The sequence below is a fragment of the Vicugna pacos genome, chromosome 14, assembly GCF_048564905.1.
Source record: "Vicugna pacos chromosome 14, VicPac4, whole genome shotgun sequence".
NCBI classification, from domain to species: Eukaryota; Metazoa; Chordata; class Mammalia; order Artiodactyla; family Camelidae; genus Vicugna; species Vicugna pacos.
This window is the reverse complement of record NC_133000.1, coordinates 290887-312178: the sequence shown is the minus strand read 5'-3', so window position 1 is coordinate 312178 and position 21292 is coordinate 290887. Positions and strand designations below refer to the sequence as shown.

Here is a 21292-nt window from a genome sequence, read left to right as displayed (position 1 = left end):
AGCCCTCCAGTAGAGGGTCCCAGGTCTCATCCTATCTCATGACCAGGAGAAAGGCCACTGAAGCGAGGTAGGAGATCTTTATGGTATTTTAACTTGTTGACCACAGACAATAAAACAGCCAGTTATTTAATCAATAAAACAGGTTTGTTCAGGAACAGTAAGGAATTGCTGTTAAGGACATGCAGTCTATTAAGAAGCACAGGCAAGTCTGAGAACAAAGGAGAGAAAGATTCTTTTTTTAATTTACTTTTTTACCTTTTTCAGTTTTATTAGGTAGAATTATTAACAGTTTAACTGCACATATACATTATATTGCGTGTAAATACATATATACAATATACTGCACCTTTTTCTTTAGTTTACATATATATACTGATCATTGTTTCTAAGAACAGATTAAAGCTTTAGCTTTTTAAACTTACATAGTTATCAAAGGAAAAAGCCAACCACAAAATAAGAATCAACAGAATGTGGTAATCCAATCATAAAAGACAGTCAAATGTGCTTACACATATTCAAGAAATCAATCGCCTAAGTTATAAGTAATAAGTAGTTCGTTTGTCATTTTTTTTTTTTAGATTCCACATATAAGTGATTATCATATGGCATTTTTCTTTCCCTTTCTGGCCCACTTCACTTAGAATGATGATCTCCAGGTCCATCCATGTTGCTGCAAATGGCATTATTTTATTCTTTTTTATGGATGAGTAGTGTTCCATTGTATATATGTACCACATCTGAGGAATTTTTTTTTTTTTTTAGTAAACCCAAATTTAAAATTTTATTGTGGTTTTAGTGACTCTCTTAATTATAAAGGAGAATGAAATCTTCAGTTTCTGTAGCTATTTTAAGGTAACTTCTCAACCTGAGCTATTTATAGCCTTTACTTACATTTATATGGAGAGATTTTAGTTACAAATTTGTTGTTATGTACATATGATCTTACAATAATGCTGTGAGGTAAGCAAGGACTATTAAGTCAGTTTTACGGATTCACAAGACTGTAACTAATTTAATTTAGGTTGAGGAAGACTCTTTTATAGAGGAGAAGAGGCTATTATAAGAGTCCTCTGGAGGAAACTGGGAGGCAGCAGTGCGGCAGTTTTGCAGTGTCTGAGTTGTGGGTTTCTCATTGGCTCAGCTGTTTGCTGGCCAAGGAGAAGAAATTCTTCTCTGTGTAAGCTGGGGCACATAGGAAGTTGCATACATGCCTAAGGCAGGACTGATGCTCAGAAAAGACTTGAAAATGCCACAAGCGTTCGCGTCGTGCTGGCCTTTCAGCTGATCGGCCGCAGGGAGTGGAGGACAAGGCAGAGTTGCAAACGGTCTGTCTGACAGAAGAGGGCTGCCCCAACCCAGAGCCAGTCTGCAAAGAACTGGAGGGTACTGTTTTCTTTTCTTCTTCTTCTCTTTTTCTTTTTTTAATCCTGTTTTTCCCTCCAGACACTTAAGAAAATGTCAGTCAAACCACTAGCTAAGCAATAAGTAAAGGAACAGAGACCTCAGAGATCACATGACGAAGAATACAGCAGCCTTTACAAAAATAGTTTTTAAAAGTCACTAAACAAATAAACAACTGCAACCCGCAGCAAACGGAAAATCCTGGGGGTTAGGGGTGGGAGAGAGAATCCCATTTCGGGAGTTGCCACATTATAATACTCAACAAAAAGTTAGGAGGCATGCAAAGGAACATGAAAATATGGCATTCAAAGGAAAAAAAATTAACAGAAGATGTCCCCGAGGAAGCACAAACATGGGACTTATTAGACAAATGCATTAAATAAGCTATTTTAAATATGTTGAAATAATTGAAGGAAAATATGAACAAAGAACTAAAGGAAGCCAGGAAAACAATGTCTCAACAAATAAAGAATATCAGGAGAGAGACTGAAATGATAAGAAATGAACCAAATAGAAGTTTTGGAGCTGAAAAGTATAACTGAAATGAACTGAAATTCACTACAGGTGCTCAACAGCAGTTTAGGGCAATTGAAATGATCAAGTCTGAGAAACAGAAGAGAAAAAAAGAGGGAAGACAAAAAAATGGAGCCCAGGGGACCTGTGGGACATTATTAAGGATACCAATATATGCATGATGGGAGTCCCAGAAAGAAATGAGGGAAAGCAGCAGGAGCATTTGAGGAAATAATGGTAAAAAAAAACTCCCAAACTTGACAAAAGATAGGAAGCAACACATCCAAGAAGCTCCACGATGAACTCCAAACAGGGAAACTCAAAAGAGATCCACACCAAGACACATTATAGTCAAGCTGTTCAAAGACAAAGAGAGAATCACGAAAGCACCAAGAGAGAAGCAAACTGTCCCACACAGGGACTGTCAGTGAGATTCACAGCCAGTTTCTCAACAGAAACCACGGAGGCCAGAAGGCAATGGGATGATAACTGGCAACCAAGAATTCTATACCCATCAAAACTATTAGCAAAAATGAAAGAGAAGTTAAGATATTTCCAGATAAATAAAGTAGGTCTGCTCTGCTGGAAAGGTGAAGGGAGTCCTTTATGCTGAAATGAAAAAACACTAGACAGTAAATTGAAGCCAATGAGGAAATAAAGGACATTGCTAAAGGTAACTATATAAATATAAAAATCAATAGTATTATATTTTTGTAACTCCTCTTTCTTCCTATATACTTTAATAGATGCATAAAATAATCATAAAGGTATGTTAATGAGCGGACAATATATAAAGACGTAACTTGTTACAACAATACATAAAGGGGAGGAATGTAAATGTATGGGAGTATAGGTTTTGTATACTACTGAATCTAAGTTGATACTAATTCAAAACAGGTTGTTATAAACTTAAGGTACTAATTGTAATTGCAAAGGTAACCACAAAGAAAATAAATAAAAAATATATACAAAAATTAATGGGAAGGGAAACAAAATGGTATATTAAAAAATAAGCACAAAAGATGACAGTAATGGAGAAATCAAGGAATAAAAAAGATGACACTTAGGAAAAAACAACCAAATGGCAGAAATTTGTCATTTGCAGTAATTACTTTAAATTTAACCAGATTAAACTTTCCAAATAAAAGACAGATATAAAACTTATGGGATGCAGTGAAAGTGTTCAGAGGGACATTTATGGCTGTAAATGCCTGTATTCAAAAAGAAGGAAGATCTTAAATCAACAACCTAACTTTACACCTTAAAGAACCAGAAAAAGAGCAAATTGAGCCTAAAGCCAGCAGAAGGAAGGAAATAACAATGATTAGAATAGAGATATATGAAACAAGTAATAGAAAAATAGAATCTATTATATCAAAAGTTGGTTTTTGAAAAGATAACAAAATTGAAAAAACTTTAACTGGCCTGACAAAGAAAAAGGAAAGAAGGAAGACTCAATTACTAAAATCAGAAATGAAAGTGTTGATATTATTACTGACCTTACAGAAATCAGGACTATAGGAGAATATATGAATAATTTTACATGAATAAATTACACATTCTAGTTGAAATGGAGAAATTCCTTTTGATGGCCCCTTCCCTGGGATCAGTAATCTTGTGAAGGGTAAACGTGCTGTTTTAAAAATGTGTAATAAAATCCTATAGAATGCTTTTAGAACATCAATTACATGAAAGTCTCACCTATCATTGAATTGCTCTGCTATGATCACAGCAGAGATTCAAGCTAGAATTCGCTTTTATTATCTGCTTGACACTATTGCTCATACCCTCTAGAAGGTAGCGCATGTGATACTCCATTGTTCCGATTCCAGGTTTCCATGAACTTTTGCTGTAAGTCCAACACATTCATGCTGTAAATCCAACAGTTCTATCTGTATTAAAATGACAAGATTAAAACAATGTGTCTTTCAGCAACCAACGTTGTTAGAAACTTTCTTACTGAGGTAAATTCTAGAAATCTGAGATCTGGGGCCTTGGTGAGGAACTCTCTCTCCCACAGGTAAAGAGGGCTGTGGCTTTTCTTGCCTTTGCCTCGAGGCTGGATGCATGCACCTGCTGACTGAAATAAATGTGCAGCCTAAAAGTTGAGAGTTATGTTTTATTTGGTGGGAGGACTTGATCCAGGATGACAGCCTCTCAGATTGCTCTGAGGGACTGCTCCGAAGAGGTAGGGGAGGAGCTAGAACATATAGGAGATTTACAACAAAGACCAGGTAGTTGGAACAGCAAGATTACATGTTATCTAAAAAAAAACAGGCATCACAAATTAAATAATTTAGTGCTTTTCTATGTATGGGAGGAAGCAAACGGTTGGGCTCATTGAATTCATTCCTTTGACAAGCACCGAGCTATCTAGGGCCAGTATCTTTTCCTTTATTATTCTGTGTCCCCTCAGAGTGCACCATTGTGAGTGGCTGCAGAGGCTGGGCTGCAGGCTTGTCTTCACTAGGGGGTGGCAGCAGCCGCTGATGACTTTGTGGTTTCAGCATTCTTTGTTTACTGATATGGTATTTTTTGTTCAGACACCCCTCAGTGTACCTCCCTACCCTGCAAGTCACCCTTCCTAGCCTGGATGACACAGGCATGGGGACCGTCCCTCGGCCAGGCCTGTAATCTTGTTCTTTCTGGACAGAACAGTCCCTGCTACCACTCTTCCAGCAGTGAAAAGTTCTCATCCCTCTGAACATCTTTCATTCCAGATCAGCTATGTTAACAGTCTTACCAAATAACTTGAGAGTAACATAGTATTACTTTGTATCTTGTAAAACCATTTGACATGACCTATAGAGCTGGACTTCCAGCAAAGTGAGTTCATCAGCAGCTGAAGTCATAAAAACGAAAGCACCTTGATGGGTATGTTCTTGGTATAGATTGTGAAGATGGCTTCATGGGTGAATACGTACCTCTAAACTCTTCAAGTTATATGTATTAAATATAGATAGCTTTCTGTATGAGGCCAGTCATAGCTCAGTAAAGTGATTTAAAAAATTGAAAACCCTTCCTCTTTAACTTTTTACCACATGGTAGATACTATGCTGGTTTTTTACATATATTCTTTTAATATTCTTGACAATTCTACGAAGTAGACACAGTTGTCCTCTAGTATCTGTAGGGGCTTGGTTCCAGGACCCCCATGGTTACCAAAATTCTTCGATGCTCAAGTCCCTCCTGTAAATGATACAGGATGCTTATAACCTACCCCTATCTTCCATATGCTTTAAATGACCTCTGGATTACTTATGATACTTAATACAATGTAAACACTATGTAAATAACTGCAAATACAATGTAAATAGTTGCAGGTGCACAGCAAATTGAAGTTTTGCTTTTTGGAAATTTCTGTAATTTTTTTTCCCCTGAATCTTCCATCCTTGGCTGGTTGAATCTGCAGATGTGAAACCCGCGGATAGGGTGGCCAACTGTATCATTATCAAATCCCCCCTTTCCAGATGAGAAAACAGTTTCTGAGAGGGTGAGTGCTGAAGACTACAAAGCTCTTTGTGAGTGATCAAGATAGGATTTGATCCCAGGCCCGCCAGACTCCAGAGCATGGCCCCTTAACCATTATTTTATAGTGCTCTCCTGCCTCCTATGATGGCATAATGGATTGTATCAGATGCATAATTGGTGGCTAAACCCCTGCATGGGAGCTCTTAGTCTTATTCTCCACAGTAATACTTGAAGATGCAAGAATGAAGCTGAACTTCTCACTGTCTGGCAGAAGAGAAGTTGGAAATTCCTCCCCTCTCTTACTTCCACCTTGTGATGGATTTTGAGAATCCTTCAAGCCTAGTGGGCACTGAGAATTACCTGGGCCACAGGTGAATATTTATATAACCTTAATTTAAAAGCTAGTTAAGATTTGAGTGTGGAAAGGCTCATTTATTCAGCCAGTAAGCAATGTGATACTACATTAGAATAAAAACATAAGAATAAAATATAGGCACAAAAAGTACAGAATATAGTGACTATCTCACATTTGAAAAATACTGAGAGTGCTGGGCAAGCTTTCAAGCCAAGGACTATCATAAAGGAGGAAGAGCATTTGGGCCCTTGTAAGGCATCTTAAATAGTTGTGTGATCTTGTAAGTCTTGGGGTTTGATTTCCTCAACCGTAACGAAAAAAAAGAAAAAAAAAAGCAAAACCAAAACCTTGATTTAGAGAAAGTATATTTTTGAAGTAACTAGCAAAACAATTTTGGGGAGCCCAACCTTTAGTAAAGAGTGTTTTAAGTTTACTTTAACCAGTGGTAGTTTGTTGCATCTATTACACGGGCTGTTACAAACGGCACGTCATTCGACTTCCTTGACCATCTGAGATGGCTTGTGTTAAACAGTCACGAAGCCGGGCGGGAACACGCCGGCACCCTGCGGTGCGGCGTCAGCATCTACGGGGCACCCTGCGGTGGCGACTAAGAAAATAGTAGAGCTTTCTGAGTTTTCACTTCGTGTAGGCGCACAGCCAGCCCACCGCGCGTTAGACGAGCAAAGACCAGCGAAAACTGCTTTTGGCGTGAATTCATCACAAGGTTACCTTTGCCTGTGAAATAGTGTGGCAGCCGGCCCTCCTCCTTTACTAGGTTACACGTAGGCAAAGAAGAAAATAATGACAAACACCAAAAAGCGGCCGGAAACACACTGATTATGGGCCAAACAGGCCAAGCGACCGCGTCTGGCTTTTTCGGAAACGCAGAGGCTCACTTCTCGCGAGGGCACCAGGCCAAAATTTCAAAGGCGGGGGCGGGGGCGGGGGCGGGGGGGCGGTCTGTGTCGGAAGTTCTCTCCTGGAGCAGTTTCCCTCCGCCGCGCCCCGCCCCTCGCGCGCGCCCGGGCGGAAGACGCCTGGCCGTGGGCTCTAGTGAAGTGCATCGCCGGAGCAGCGCCGGGAGCTGTAGTTTGCGTGGGCCCGACGGCGCGCTCGCGCAGGCGCAGGCGGGCCGAGGGGGAACTACACTTCCCAGGAGCCCTCGGGAGGGGGCGGGCCGCCGGCGGCGGCGGCGGCTGTGGCGGCTCGTTCGTAAGTTCGGCGGCGGCGGGAGTGGACCGAGGAGTTGGGGCTGCGTAGCAGGACTTCTCCGGGGCAGGACTGGGGAACGGGCGTGTTCGCCGCCCTGCGTCAGGAGGGCAGCGGTGCGCGGAGGGACCGGCCGGGTCTCGGGGCGCGGCGGGCAGTGGGTAGCGGCGCCGGGCGGCCGTGGGCAGCTCCCGTCAGCGTCGGGCCCGCGAGCGCGGTTTCGCGGCGGCCTCGCAGCTCCCGCTGCCCGTGGTCTCGGCCGCGCCCCGAGCTCCTGTGGAGACGCGAGGAGCGCGTCGCTGCGTCTCCCTCCCGCAGGTGCGTCTTTGGGAGCTTTGCTGTGGGCTCGTGGTTTCGTGGTCGGTAACTCACCGCCCAGACCAGCCCGGTGCTCTCCACGGCCCGAGGGTGGCTCCGAGTTAGTCGTTTGCCTCCACGTTCCCCGCCTCACGATGCGGAGAATTTCTCTTTCCTCCTCACTCTGCTTTACGTAGTGCTCGTGGGAAGTTAGAGACTGTCGGTTTGTTTCCAGCAGGTTTAGTATCTGGAAAATCAAAGTCCACATGCTCATCCTTTCTAGGTATTTTGCTGCATATGCCGGGGCCTCAGAATAAGTGATAAGTAACAAGTTAAGGGGAAACAGTATTTTTACACTGCACGTTGACTGTGAATATGCTTCTGGGATCATAGTAGTGAAATCGAAGGAAGCAGTGGAGGTTTCTTTTTGAGGTGGGGAAAGATGCAGTCGTTCGAGTGCTGCATCACAGCGGTGTTTGCACTGGTCAGTCTAGTAGGACCTTTTCTAGTTTTTGATGTTAGAAAATGATCTTGGAGCTTGTCTTTTTCCTAAATTTGGATTTCAGAAGTTTCCTGCTGAATTGATTTACTTGGTTTTTACTTGGTTGATTTTGATGAAGAGTTGTTGCCTTTTTAGGTAGGCTTTCAAGTCAAAAAGAATTAATTTGCTTAGAGCAGTTTTTAAGAATTATTCAGGAGTAACAGATATCCAGTAAAAGTGCCCTAATTAAAAAAAATGCCCTTGTCTTAAGTGTACAGCCCAATTGTATACACCGGTGTAACCACCACCCGGGTAAAAAAAAAGAACATCTTTGTAATTCTTGAAGGCGGAAGCCCCTTCCCTGTCAGCAGTACCAGCTTCCTGGATAACCATGATTCTGACTTCTGTACCTGTGGATTTATCTTGCCAATTTTTGAACTTCGTATTAAATGGAAACATCCAATATTCATGTCAGACTTGGACTCAACATAACTCATCCATGTTGTTGCCTATAGCAGCACTGTTTTTTAATGCCCTAATAGCTGTGGTTCTCAAAGTGTGGTATCAGTGAGAAAATAAATCACACTGCCATTTTTATCTTTGGTTATTGAATGGTTTGTAAGCAGTCCTTTTGTCCCTAGAAAAATCTTTAATTGGAGTTCACAGTACGATAAGCCCTTGTTGAAACTTCCAGAACTCAACTAGGGCACATTGGCAAAAACAAAAACCAAAAAAGTGTCATTAAGTTCGCTGTCTTCTCTCTCTTTGAACAGTTCTGTAAACTGGTGATTCATAGCACTTGCATATACATACTGAACAGTTTTAACAACTGTATCTGTGATACTGTTCCAGGCTTATGCCTCAGAAACTAGAGCACAAGTATTTTCAGTGTGTGTCATATGGTGGAATGAAGCAACAAAGGAAACATCAGTCTCTTGTTTTAACATTTTATTAACTCCAGATTTTGAGCTAGTAAAGTGACATCAAGTTCTTCAGTTACTTTAGCCACATTTCAAGAGCTCAGTAGCCATAAGTGACTGCTGGCTACCATATTGGACAGCACAGGTCTATGCAGTTGAATTTTTTGTCTTTATCTCTTATACCCTGCCCTACACTTTGCCTTTGTCTGTTTACAGTATATCTTGGATATATTCAGTACTTTCAAATCAGTACTTACTGAGTTTTCTTGTTATCCTTAATAGTTGCATAATGTGAATACCATAATTAGCTGCTCCCTTGTTAGTGGACATTTAAGTTAATTTCAGTTTATTACAAATATTGTAAACCACTGCCAATATAGCACAAAATGCCTAGATGTGAAATTGCCAAGTCAGTTTTTGTACATTTACATTTTGGATGGATATTGTCAAATTCTTCAAAAGGTTAAACTTCACATTCCCAAGTAAATTTTATGGAAGAGTTCCTCTTTTTCACACTGGGTGTTAACAGTTTTTAGTCTTTCTCAGGTGTTTCAAGTGTTCTCAGGGAGGTGAGAGGAGAGGTTAAGAATAATAGATTTTGCTGGTGATGCACAGTGAGTGGTTTTGCACTGGGAGATGGAGACAGAATAAGCGCATGCGTGGAGATTAGAGTATAAGAGATAAAGGGTGGCTGATGTAGTAGATTTAAATACTTAAAGAGATTAATCCTGGAAGATTTGAGGTAGATGGTAGTGATGGAACTGTGACAGCTGGTGGTTGTCTGGAGGAGTGGAGCACTTGGTGAGGGGGCTTCCTACAGATGGAGGTTACGAGGTCTGGGTGGCTGGGTCTGACTCTGAGTCTCGTAGCTGTACCACTTGCTTCTCCTCCACCAGATCCTTAATTTTGTCCTCAAACTGAGGCCTTCCTGTGCACCCTGTCTAAATTTGTAATCTCCAGTCCCCACATGGCTTTTTTTTTTCTCTTTAACACTTACTAGTATTTAACATACTGTGTAATTCCCTTTTGTGTGTATTTTCCCCACAAGACCGTGACTTTACCCAGTGCCTAAAGCAGTACTGGGCAGAGGAAGAACACAGTGAGTATTAGTTGAGTGAAATAAGAGCATGTCTTCTCTGATGTCCCGATTAAGTTTATCTATCATACAGGGGTAGAGCTGCAGTAGGAATTTGGTTATTTTAGAGTGTGATTCATACAGCATAGCTGTCCCATGTTACGAATCGATGTTTTTACTGTTGAACATCAAATGAACTCAAATAATACTTCATAATATGGAATTGTTTTCGACAATATAACCTTAGTTCTGATTTAACTTTAACTTAATTTTAGCAGATATTTATCAAGTTTTGCTTATGTGCCAGGGATGGATGGTGCTAGACAGTGGTGAATATACAGATGTCTTCAAGGAACTCACAGCTTGGTAGATTATGAACACAAAAGCAAAATACCACTAATAATGAGGTGAATGCTGAGATAGTGATGTCTGAGACTTCTAGGAATACAGATGAGGGACCACCTGGTGGGTGAGGCATTAGACGGGAGAAGAGAAAGTAAGGGGGCTCCAGGAGACAGTGCCTGGTAGCCATGGGGGTGGTGGTGACTTTTGTTCTGGAACTGGGGAGAACACGGGTTCTCTAGTTAGGCAAAGAAGCAATGTTGGACTGGGGTCGGAAGCATAAAAGTGGTTAAACTGATGATATTTGATACTGATAGTGGCCTGTTTCTCATTTAGTAACGACATGACTAAGAAGGTGCTTTAGCTTCCATCGTTTTAGGTCAGCTGATGGAGCACTTGTATAAACTCGTCAGTAACTGAATGATTAAATTGGAAGGGAACTTAGGTTTTGATTCCCTCGATTTGGGTATTTTTAAGATATTCCAGAAAAATATGTAACTTATTGCCTGATTGCTTTGCTAGTTAAAGTTTTTTGTATAAGAAGCAATCAGTAGATTTTTGTGCTGGGTTCATGTTGGGTAGAATAGCTTTTTTTTTTTTTTTTTTTAAGAATAGCTTTAACTAATACATTCTGTTGGGTGTCTTCTCTTCTTTACACAGGTATTGGAAATTAATAGCTCTTCTACCTTTCACATTTTTTAAACACAGTAGTGTCATTGGACTAAAATAAAATGTTCCTGATGCCAACCTCTTCAGAGTTAAACAGTGGGCAGAACTTCTTAACCCGGTGGATGACCAGTTCTTCTCGGGCTGGGGTCATATTAAATCGTGGATTTCCTGTTTTGGAAGCAGACGAAGAGAAGCAGGCAAATGTGAACATTTCTTCCAGCTTTCCTGTGAAAGCCACACATTTTCCAAACAGCTTCAGCTGTATAAGTGAAGGAGATTCACTTCATGAAGAACAGATGTCGGAGTCTGACAGCCCTTATAAGTTACAATCAGATAAAACTGAAACACATAGAGTCTTTCCTTTAACTGAAGAGGAACCACAAATGGTGACATGTCAGGACGCCCCTGGACACTGGGAAGATAACAGAAATGGCTTTATCTCAGGTCTTACCAGTGAATTCAAAGAAGTTGCTTATAAAGACCCTCTTTTTAAAAAGCTCGAGCAGGTATAACAGGATTTGATGTGATACGTTTTTGTGTTATTGCAGGTTTCTCTTTATGATGAAAAGTCACCTGTTCAGGTCTTTTTGTTTCTCCCCCTTTACTGTAAAATCCTCATAATGCCATATTTTGCCTCTTATTTAATGTAAAACAAAAACATGTTTAATATGTAAGACATAAATGTAACACTCAAGATAACAATGTCTTTAAGTTTCTACCTCATTTTGTAAAAATTAAGTTAGAAATGGTTGATCAGATATTAGGGAGAAAAAACTGATGATAAATGTGCTGATACCTATCCTACTTTAAGAATCAAAAGATTTTTGATTCTTTCTCTGTTTCTTAGTTGGAAGTTTAGAGATTTGGTGGCAGATTTAGTTACTTAGAGATCCATCTTTGAAACACTTTATTACAGAAGATACTAGAAGAAAGGTGGGAGGGATTAAGATAAATGTAAGGAGTGAAGGTTCATAAAGAAATACGAAGTTTAATAGAGTTCATTTTATGTTTAAAAAGCTGAAAGAAGTACAACAGAAGAAGCAGGAACAGCTGAAGAGGCAACAGTTAGAGCAACTACAGAGACTCATGGAGGAACAAGAGAAGCTGCTTATGATGGTGTCTGGGCAGAATACACTCCCAGGTATTTTTTGCTTACATAAGGCCTTGGGTTAGTGTAACTGTAGACAGTACATACATTCTTACCTTTACTTGTTTGATGGTTATTTGTACCATTTCTCTATCCTATGTTGCAAACTCCTCTAATTTCCTTAGGAGCCGGACAGACAACTGTGAAATGATGGTGCTTTAATTGGGACGGGGGGATCTGTGCCACTCTGGAGCATGTGTCCTGCTTGAAGGCATTCACATTTACTAATAAAATAAAATTTTAAAAAGACCCAGCAGAATAAAAGATCAAGAGCCGAATTTGGCCTGGGGCTGCTGGTTTACAGCCCCTGCCTGAGGAATGACGCTGCTCAGGGTGGTAAAGGTGAGTATGTGTTGAGCCATTCTGCTCAGCTGAGGAGCCAGAACAGAAGTACTTCCTGTGGTGGCCAAGGGCCGTTCCTCTGTAGTACGCTAGCCCGGTCAGTGGAAAGCGTGACGTTCTTACTGGGGGAAGACTGCTTGAAATGTGATCTGGAGCAGTAGTTTGGAAAGGTTTTTGAGTATACTGCATAGTAGCAAAAGCATTTTTAAATCATGGCTTATAATTTCAAAGAAATTTCATAAAGCAGTTCTTACTGGTGTTCCTGGCAGGTAGCAAGGATATTTTCTATTTTGTTTATTCTGTGTTATTAAAAAAAATGCCAGTCATGACCTGTTGCCTCTGATGAGAAAATGGATTTGTCCCATGGTTTGAAAAACAGTGATCCGCAGCGGTGTGTTTGCCTCTTGGTGTGGCCCTTTGAGAGATGCACTTCACTGGTTCAGGAAAGCACCTGTTCTGTTCAGAGGTTGCACTGGACATTGCGAATACGAAGAAGAGATGATATTGGCAAATGAGTGTGCAGAGTGTGGCTGGATGGTCCACCAGGAGTGGTAGGAGTAGGGTGATGAGAAACGTAGCAAATGAAGAATGGCTTAGGGAATTTGGATGTTTATCTTAGAGAATATAGAGAGCATGGTGTGTCTCTTGAAATAGTGAGTGGTTCAGTGTTCCTTTATGAAATACATAAGAAGAATAATCAGGATCACTGAAATAATAGCCTGTGATCGTTTTTAAGGTGGAAACAGCACTGTGGCAGAGCAATGGGGAAGCAGATTTCAGAGTTACTCATGTAAGAACTACTTCTGTGGAGTTTTGGAGCAGTTGCTTTTGGGCAGTTTTCATATTTTGATTTCAGGACCCTTTAACACTCTTAAATTATTGAGGACCCCAGAGAGCTTGTTTATATGGGATGTAGCTGTATTAACATTTACTGTATTAGAAATTAAAACTTAAGAAATTTAAAAACTAGTTCATTTAAAATAATAACTAATTATATGTTATCATAAATAACATTTTTTAATGAAAAACTTTTGTAAAAAATTAATGAGAAGAGTAGCATCATTTTATTGTTTTTGAAAATCTCTTAACTTCTGGCTTAAAGAACTCAGCTGATTCTCATGTCTGCTTTTTCATGCCATCTCTTCAGTTGTGTTGTTTTGGTTGATGTATGTGAAAAAAATTCCAGCCTCAAGTAGACATGTAATTGGAGAAAGGAGAGAGGAGTATTTTAATAGCCTTTTCAAATGATTGTGATTATTTCTTTAATATTGCACCCAAACTTAGTAAGTAGTTATTTCTCAGTGGTTATGTTATTGGGACGAGGGCAATAAAAGTTACCTTGCTTCTTAGTCACCTGAAAAAAATGAATTTTTAATTTTAGACAGAGTGTGTTATATAAACAGAAGATTTTATTAGTGAAGTTAAAAGGCAGTAAAATATAGTACACCCCCGAGAATTGGGGTTGGGCCAACCCAAGAGGGGAAAAATGGCACCACTCCTTTGTTTTTCCTGTGTTTATATCCTGGCTTAGGGGACGTTTTTTTGGTGATCGATTGATTGACGGCTCACGTTCCTGTGCTCAGCCATGTCCATGTCTTTTACACATGCTCCATGGTGCACATGGAGAAACCTGTGGGTGGGGCTCAAACTGAAATGTTAATTACGTTATCATGAGCATTATGTCAAGTTAAGCCGGGTCGTTCTCTTTGCTGTGCAGCCACAGCGTTTGATCCTAGCTGGCATCTCCTCTGGCCCTCATTTAGAGAAAGGAAGTTTTAGGAGCCCCTTATCCTGAGCGCAGGCGTACTGCTATTTTCTGGGTTGCTCCCTTCCTCTTCCTCTCCCCTTGCCTGGTGCTCATTTCTATCAAACTGTCTAACAGTCATTCACAGCATGGAACCTGAAATCATGTTAGTGAATTTTTTGTACTCTGTCACATTAAAATATATTAGAATATCTTGGCATTTTGAATGGATTTTTCATCATGCACTGGTATGGTTATTTGGGAAATAATGGTTCACTGAGTTACATAGGTTTTTGAAATATTGACATATTTCATTATGTAATATTAAAAAATTACATCCATTAATTCTACTACAGATCTCATCATAAAAGTCTTGAAGTATTATAAAGCTGTCAAGCTCCTGGTGACAGACATGTTTTCCAACATTCTGATTTTTACTTGAAAGTTTAAATTTTATCACTGGTAACAGATAAATACTGTCAGTTGTTTTCCTTGAAGTGACTGGCTCACCTGTTTCATTTTTGAAAAAATGTCTTCCAAGGACTGAGGCTTAAGTTACCACAGTTTGTCATTCATTCTTTCAAGTAAAAATGATGTTCTTTGAAAGAAGTGCCTAGTTGAGCTTATAGCTCAAAAAACTTCACAGCCCATGTCTTGGCTTACAGCAGAAGTGATTTATGCATTATGCATACTTCCCGTTTTGTCCTACGGAATGTTCAAAAGACATGTAGTCAATGGTTAAAATTTAATTAAAAAATTAATGTTGCTACTTTATCTAGGGCATTCTTAAGTAAAAAAAAAAATATATATATATATATTTTTTTTAAACTGTGAGTACTTGGTGGTGTTGAACATAGTGGCTGCTAGCAGTCACTGCTGCTCTCCTAGCCTGCTTCTGAGTGATGTCACCAAAAGTTTCCATTTTGGTTTTGCACTATCAGTGCATATTTCAGCATAGAGAAATAGGCAAATAATGTGTTACTATTGTATGAAAATAGCTTTGAGCTGGTGGATGCCCTGAAAGAGTCTTGGAGACCTCCAGGGGTTTACAGACCACCCTTTGAGTACTGTTGCTTTGGGATTTGCTCTTTTGTCAAAGTTGTCTTCATGCTGAAGTGGGATAATCATTAGTCAAAAATACTTACATGAGAGTATTGTTACAAAGGAAGGGAGATTGAATGTGATACTCAGTGAGGAAGTACCTTATTCCCAGTTTTATTTGTGGGCTGTGGTGAGGCAGATGGGTGTTTTAATGAAACACCTCTCATTGTGTCTTCAGTTCCAAGTTTAATTGAGGCAGTCTGGGAGAACAGAGGGATAGTTAAGTAGCAGGATTTCAAGGGGCTGGTGCGGCAGGCAGGGTGGCTGGTGTTGCCATCTGTCCTCCAAGAATTGTCTTAGAGATAGATAGAAGGGGAATTTTCTCTCTGTTTATCGGGTTATTTCAAAAGCAGAGACTAAAGAAACAAAAGAGGCAAAAAAGTAATATGAAGTTTTAAGAACTATAGAAAAGTGCAAAACAGAAAAGCCACCCATAATTCCACCTCCTGTTTACCATGTTAATGGTAACCTAAAGGGAAGATCTTATTTTTAAGTTTGATTACTTTTTTGGTTGTTTTTATTGTTAAATTTATTTTTTTATTGAAGGATAGTTGGTTTACAATGTTGTGTTAATTTCTGGTATACAGCATAGTGATTCAGTTACACATATATATATTCCTTTTCATATTCTTTTTCATTATAGGCTATTACAGGATATTGAATGTAGTTCCCTGTGTTGTGCAGTAGGACCTTTTTGTTTACCTATCTTATATATAGTATCTGCAAATCCCAAACTCCCAATTTATCCCTCCACTGCCCCCATTCTTTCGCCTGGTGGCTGTAAGTTTGTTTTCTGTGTCTGTGAGTCTGTTTTGTAAATAAGTTCATTTGTGTCCTTTTTTTAAACGATTCCACATATAAGTGATATCATATGGTATTTTCCTTTGACTGACTGAGTTCACTAAGTGTGACAATCTCCAGGTCCATCCATGTTGCTGTAAATGGCATTATTTCATTAAAAAATTTTTTTTTGTTTTTTTGGGGGAGGTAATTAGGCTTCCTTATGTATTTTTTAATTAATTTTTAATTTAATTTTATTTTTTAGTGCTCCTGGGGATTGAATCCAGGACCTTGTTCATGCTAAGAATGCACTCTACCATTGAGCTATACGCTCCCCCCATTATTTCATTCTTTTTAATGGCTGAGTAGTATTCCATTGTATAAATATACCACAGCTTCTTTATCCAGTCATCTGTTGATGGACATTTAGGTGCTTCCATGTCTTGGCTATTGTAAATAGTGCTCCTTTGAACATTGGGGTGCATGTGTCTTCTCGAATTAGAGTTTCTTCCTGATGTATGCCCAGGAGTGGGATTGCTGGATCATATGGTAAGTGTGTTTTTAGTTTTTTAAGGAACCTCCATACTGTTTCCCATAATGGCTGCATGAGTTTACATTTCCACCAGCAGTGCAGGAGGGTTCCCTTTTCTCCACACCTCCAGCATTTACTGTTTGTGGACTTTTTAATGATGGCCATTCTAGCTGGTGTGAGGTGATGCCTTATTGTAGTTTTGGAGAAATGCTTGTTTAGGTCTTCTGCCCATTTTTTGATTGGGTGGTTTTTTTAATTAAGTTATATGAGCTGTTTGTATATTCTGGAAATTAAGGCCTTGTCAGGCACATCGTTTGCAAATATTTTCTCCCATTCAGTGGACTGTCTTTGTTTTGTTTACAGTGGGGAGTTACCTTTATATGTTGTGAGAGCGGTTGTGGGTCCTTAGGGCACACTTCAGATTGTTGTAACTACATACAGTGGTGCTCTCCCCCTAACTGTGTTTGTTAAGGGGCTGCAGAGACACCAGGCAGTGCTCATGGTGGAGCATGAATGGTGCCTTCCTGAGTTAGGCGTTGCTGCAGCCCTGCTGTGTACAGACTGTCTGCACATGAATTGTGAAATAAATATACTCAATCAAAATTATGCGAAGGTCACTTTGGACTTCTAAAATTCCATTAAAATTTTTGTTAAAACATAGTTTCCTAATGAGGGGAAGAAATATTTGTATTACTTAGGAGAAAATTTTGTAGCAAGTAGAACAGAAAATGTTATAGGAAGTAGTTACTTTTGTTGATTTTTCTAATTGCAAGGTTTGACTCCACTGCCTGATGACCAGAGCCAGAAGTACAGATCTCCAGGAAATTCAACCGCTGTGGAGAAAACCAGGCCCTTCCTACCTTCATGTATCTACCAGAATCAAACCCAAGAAAGAAAACACCCTTCCAACATTTTACCTGATAAACAAAACTTCTGTAAAACTACTCATCAGGATTTTGTCTTAACTTCAGAAAGTGGTGCTTCTCCCAATTTGTTTTATGAGGCACAATATCAAGAAGCACTTGTGAAAAAAAAGGATTTGAAGGAAGAAAAGCATGACCATCCTGTAGGTGAGTTACTTACTTTTCTCTCCTCTGTAGTTAACTGACAGGGTTGTGTAGTTGTTCTACGATGAGTCCTTTCTGTTTTTTTTTTCTGTCCCCTGAGGCCTTAATTGTGAGGTCCTACATGTTGCACAGCCACTGAGCCTAGATTGGACGTAGAACTGGACATAGAGTCTGGGACTTTCCAAGAACAAATTGCAGGATGACTCTTCGTAGCCGTAGCCGTAATGGCTGTCGTCATTATGCCAGTCATGGAGTAACGTACCAGTGTTTAATGTTCTCTGTGGTAGGACTGAGTCATTGCAGCATTTTTAATTTTAATTTTCAAGTTTTACGGTGTTTTTATGAATATATTCTCTTGAGTAAGTTATAGAAAAACACAATTGATATTACAGAAGGTATCTACACCTACTACTTAGGATTGGGCACTGTTGTGGATAATACCTTGTTCCTAATTTAGAGTAATTCCTTGGTATGGAAGGGTCAAATATCTCTTCCTTATTTTTTAAACAATACACTCCCTTAACCTTTTATTTTGGAAAATTTCAAACATCCAGAATAACTGAAAGACCGCTGCAGTGATAACCAGTATACCCACCACCTAGATGCAACAGTTGATATTTTGCCCTGTTTGTCTTTATGTAGTTTTATACTTTTATATATACACACACACACACACACACACACACACACACCTATGCCTCAGATTATATCTCTGTTTACATCTGTGTATTATTTGCTGGGTGATTTCACTGCAAATAATATGCGGACATTGTATTATTTCAAATATTTCAGCATGCATCAAGCAAAAATTAGGACATTCTTCTATATAACCACAGTACTATTATTATGCCTAGGGACATTGACTGTGCAAATGCATTTTAGAATTCTCTGTGATCCCAAAAATGCCTTTTAAAGGTGTTTTTTAAAAACAGCATCCAATCAAGTTTAACATTCAGTTACAACTCTTTAGTCTTTTTTAACTTAGCAAAGCCCACAGTATTTTTTCCCCCCAATGTTAACCTTTTGAAGAATGTTAGGTTTTAATTAGAGTTTTGTAGATTTTCTTTATCATATTAAAGAAACCTTTGAGAGTTCTAAAACCTTTGGCATACAATACTTTTCTTTTTCTTTTTTTAATTGAAGTATAGTTGGCTTACAATGTTGTGTTAGTTTCTGGTGCACAGCGTAGTCATTTAGTTCTATGTATACATATATATTCTTTTTCATATTCTTTTCCATTATGGTTGATTACAGGATATTGAATTTAGTTCCGTATGCTATACACTAGGACCTTGTTGTTTATCTACTTTAAACATAGTAGTTTGTATCTGCTAGTCCCAAACTCCTAATTTATCCCTCCCCCACCACCTTTCCCACCCTGGTAACTAAGTTTGTTTTCTGTGTCTGAGAGTCTGTTTCTGTTTTGTAGATAAGTTCACTTGTTTTATTTTTTAGGTTCCACATATAAGTGATACTCTATGATGTTTGTCTTTCTCTGTCTGACTGACTTCATATAGTATGATAATCTCTGGGTCCATCCATGTTGCTACAAGTGGCATTTTATTTCATTCTTTTTAATGGCTGAGTAGTATTCCATTGTATAAATATACCACAGCTTCTTTATCCAGTCATCTGTTGATGGACATTTAGGTGCTTCCATGTCTTGGCTATTGTAAATAGTGCTCCTTTGAACATTGGGGTGCATGTGTCTTCTCGAATTAGAGTTTCTTCCTGATGTATGCCCAGGAGTGGGATTGCTGGATCATATGGTAAGTGTGTTTTTAGTTTTTTAAGGAACCTCCATACTGTTTCCCATAATGGCTGCATGAGTTTACATTTCCACCAGCAGTGCAGGAGGGTTCCCTTTTCTCCACACCTCCAGCATTTACTGTTTGTGGACTTTTTAATGATGGCCATTCTAGCTGGTGTGAGGTGATAACCTCATTGTAGTTTTGATTTGCATTCCTCTAATAATTGGTGTTGTTGAGCATCTTTTCATGTGCCTGTTGGCCTTCTGTATGTCTTTTTTGGAAAAGTATTTATTTAGGTCTTCTGCCTGTTTTTTGATTGGGTTGTTTGGTTTTTTGCTATTGAGTTGTATGGGCTGTCTGTATATTTTGGAAACTAAGCCTTTGTCGATCGCATTGTTTACAGATATTTTCTCCCATTCTGTAGGTTGTCTTTTTGTTTTGAATGTCATTTCCTTTCCTTTGCTTCCCCAGTGAAGCCATCTGGTCCTGGACTTTTGTTTGCGTGGAGTTTTTTCCTTATGGATTCGATTTCACTTCTAGTGTTCAGTCTGTTCAAATTATTTATTTCTTCTTGATTCAGTTTTGGTGTGCTGTGTTTCTAGCAACTTGTCCATTTCTTCTGGGTTGTCCAGTGTGTTGGCATATAATTGTTCATAGTATTCTCTTACGGTTTATTGTATTTCTTTGGTATCAGTTGTTATTTCTTCTCTTTCATTTCTTATTTTATTTGGGTCCCCTGTCTTCTCTTCATGGTGAGACTGGCCAGAGGTTTGTTGATTTTGTTTACCCTTTCAAAGAACCAGCTCTTGGTTTTATTGGTTTTATTTTTTTTTCTGTTTTTTTACGTCTTGATTTTATTTCCTCTCTGATCTTTATTATTTCCTTCCTTCTGACTTTAGGCTTTGTTTTTTTCTCTTTTTCCAAGTCTTCTAGTGGTATGTTAGGTTGTTTATTTGAGAATTTTCTTGATTTTGGAGGAAGGCCTGTATCACTATGAACTGCTCTCCAAGGGCTGCTTTTGCTGCATCCCATAGATATTTGTGTGATTGTCGTTTGTCTCAAGGTATTTTTAAATTGCCCCTTTGATTTCATCATTGCCCCATTGGTTTTTAGTAGCATGTAGTTTGGTCTCCATGTAATCATTTTTTTCTCGTTTTTCTTACTGTGGTTGATTTCTAGTTTCATGTTGTTGTGGTCAGAAAAGATGGTGTACATTACTTTTTTTTTTTAGCATAGTAATTTGTAAAATTCTCAAGTTTTAAAATTTCAATCTGCTTTTTTTGAACTAAATTGTTCCTAATTTTTATCCTAGGAGAAAGTATTTTACCATATTTGGAGAAAATGACGGAACAGGTTCAGGAAGGTGGTGATATGAACTTGAAAAAAATTGATGATTCCCCAGAAGTGATTAATATTGAAGAAAGGTATCATCCATGTTGAAAGGAATTTAATATAATAGTCATTATTATTGGCACTGTCTTTATTTGAAAGATCCATGGTTTTCTTGTTTTTGCTTGAATTTGCTTTTAAGTATAGGGTTGAAGATATAACTTATTTTGTATTGTTAGCAACAGAAAGAGATTGGGGAGATAAATCAGCTAAAGTAGCTTTGACATTATATTGGGAGAATTGAGCAAAGTTTCTTTACCTTAGGAAGATACCTGGATAAAACTTTCTTCTCAAATAGGTAAATTCTATTTTGGAGAGGAGAAAAACAAATCATATATTGTAGTGTCACATAAGGTATCACTTACAAATAATGAGTAAGTGTGGTTACAGAATTTAAAAATTTTATGTCAGAGACAAAATGTCAGTAATGAGGTTGCTCATTGTTTTCTTAAATATTCAAATATTTCAGTGTATGTTATGGAATGGCGAATGACTTTTTTGATTTACTTTGTTTATATTATTAAGGATCATAAAGAATGTGTATTTAATGAACTAATTTTGAAATTTTTAAAAAGATACTGAATATGTTACTTTAGAAGTTAATCTAAGAGTAGCAGACGGACTTCAGAAGGGCTTCTTCAAGTCACATGCAGAGTTTTGTGTATTTCTGTATTTGGGGAGGTCGAGTGGGATTGTAGCTTTTATT

General features: G+C 38.8%; 1 protein-coding gene and 1 long non-coding RNA gene across 5 annotated transcripts in view; one reads left to right on the top strand and one right to left on the bottom strand.

Annotated features, from left to right (window-relative positions):
- The first annotated feature begins 5618 nt into the window (after positions 1 to 5618).
- The window catches only part of CPAP (centrosome assembly and centriole elongation protein), a 33545-nt gene continuing 17871 nt past the window's right edge, over positions 5619 to 21292 (top strand). For 2 of the 4 annotated variants that reach the window (XM_072975919.1, XM_006219114.4), the window contains exons 1-5: positions 6959 to 7267; positions 10725 to 11239; positions 11751 to 11874; positions 17153 to 17449; positions 20510 to 20621. In XM_072975919.1, the coding sequence (XP_072832020.1) occupies positions 10796 to 11239; positions 11751 to 11874; positions 17153 to 17449; positions 20510 to 20621 (977 nt within the window). In that variant the 5' untranslated portion in view covers positions 6959 to 7267; positions 10725 to 10795. The other 2 variants (XM_072975916.1, XM_072975917.1) reach the window with 2 other exon arrangements.
- On the bottom strand, positions 6089 to 6667 carry LOC140685469 (uncharacterized). The gene is made up of 2 exons (XR_012058705.1): positions 6470 to 6667; positions 6089 to 6347 (listed from the first exon to the last, which is right to left on the bottom strand). It is a non-coding gene; the product is annotated as an uncharacterized lncRNA (long non-coding RNA).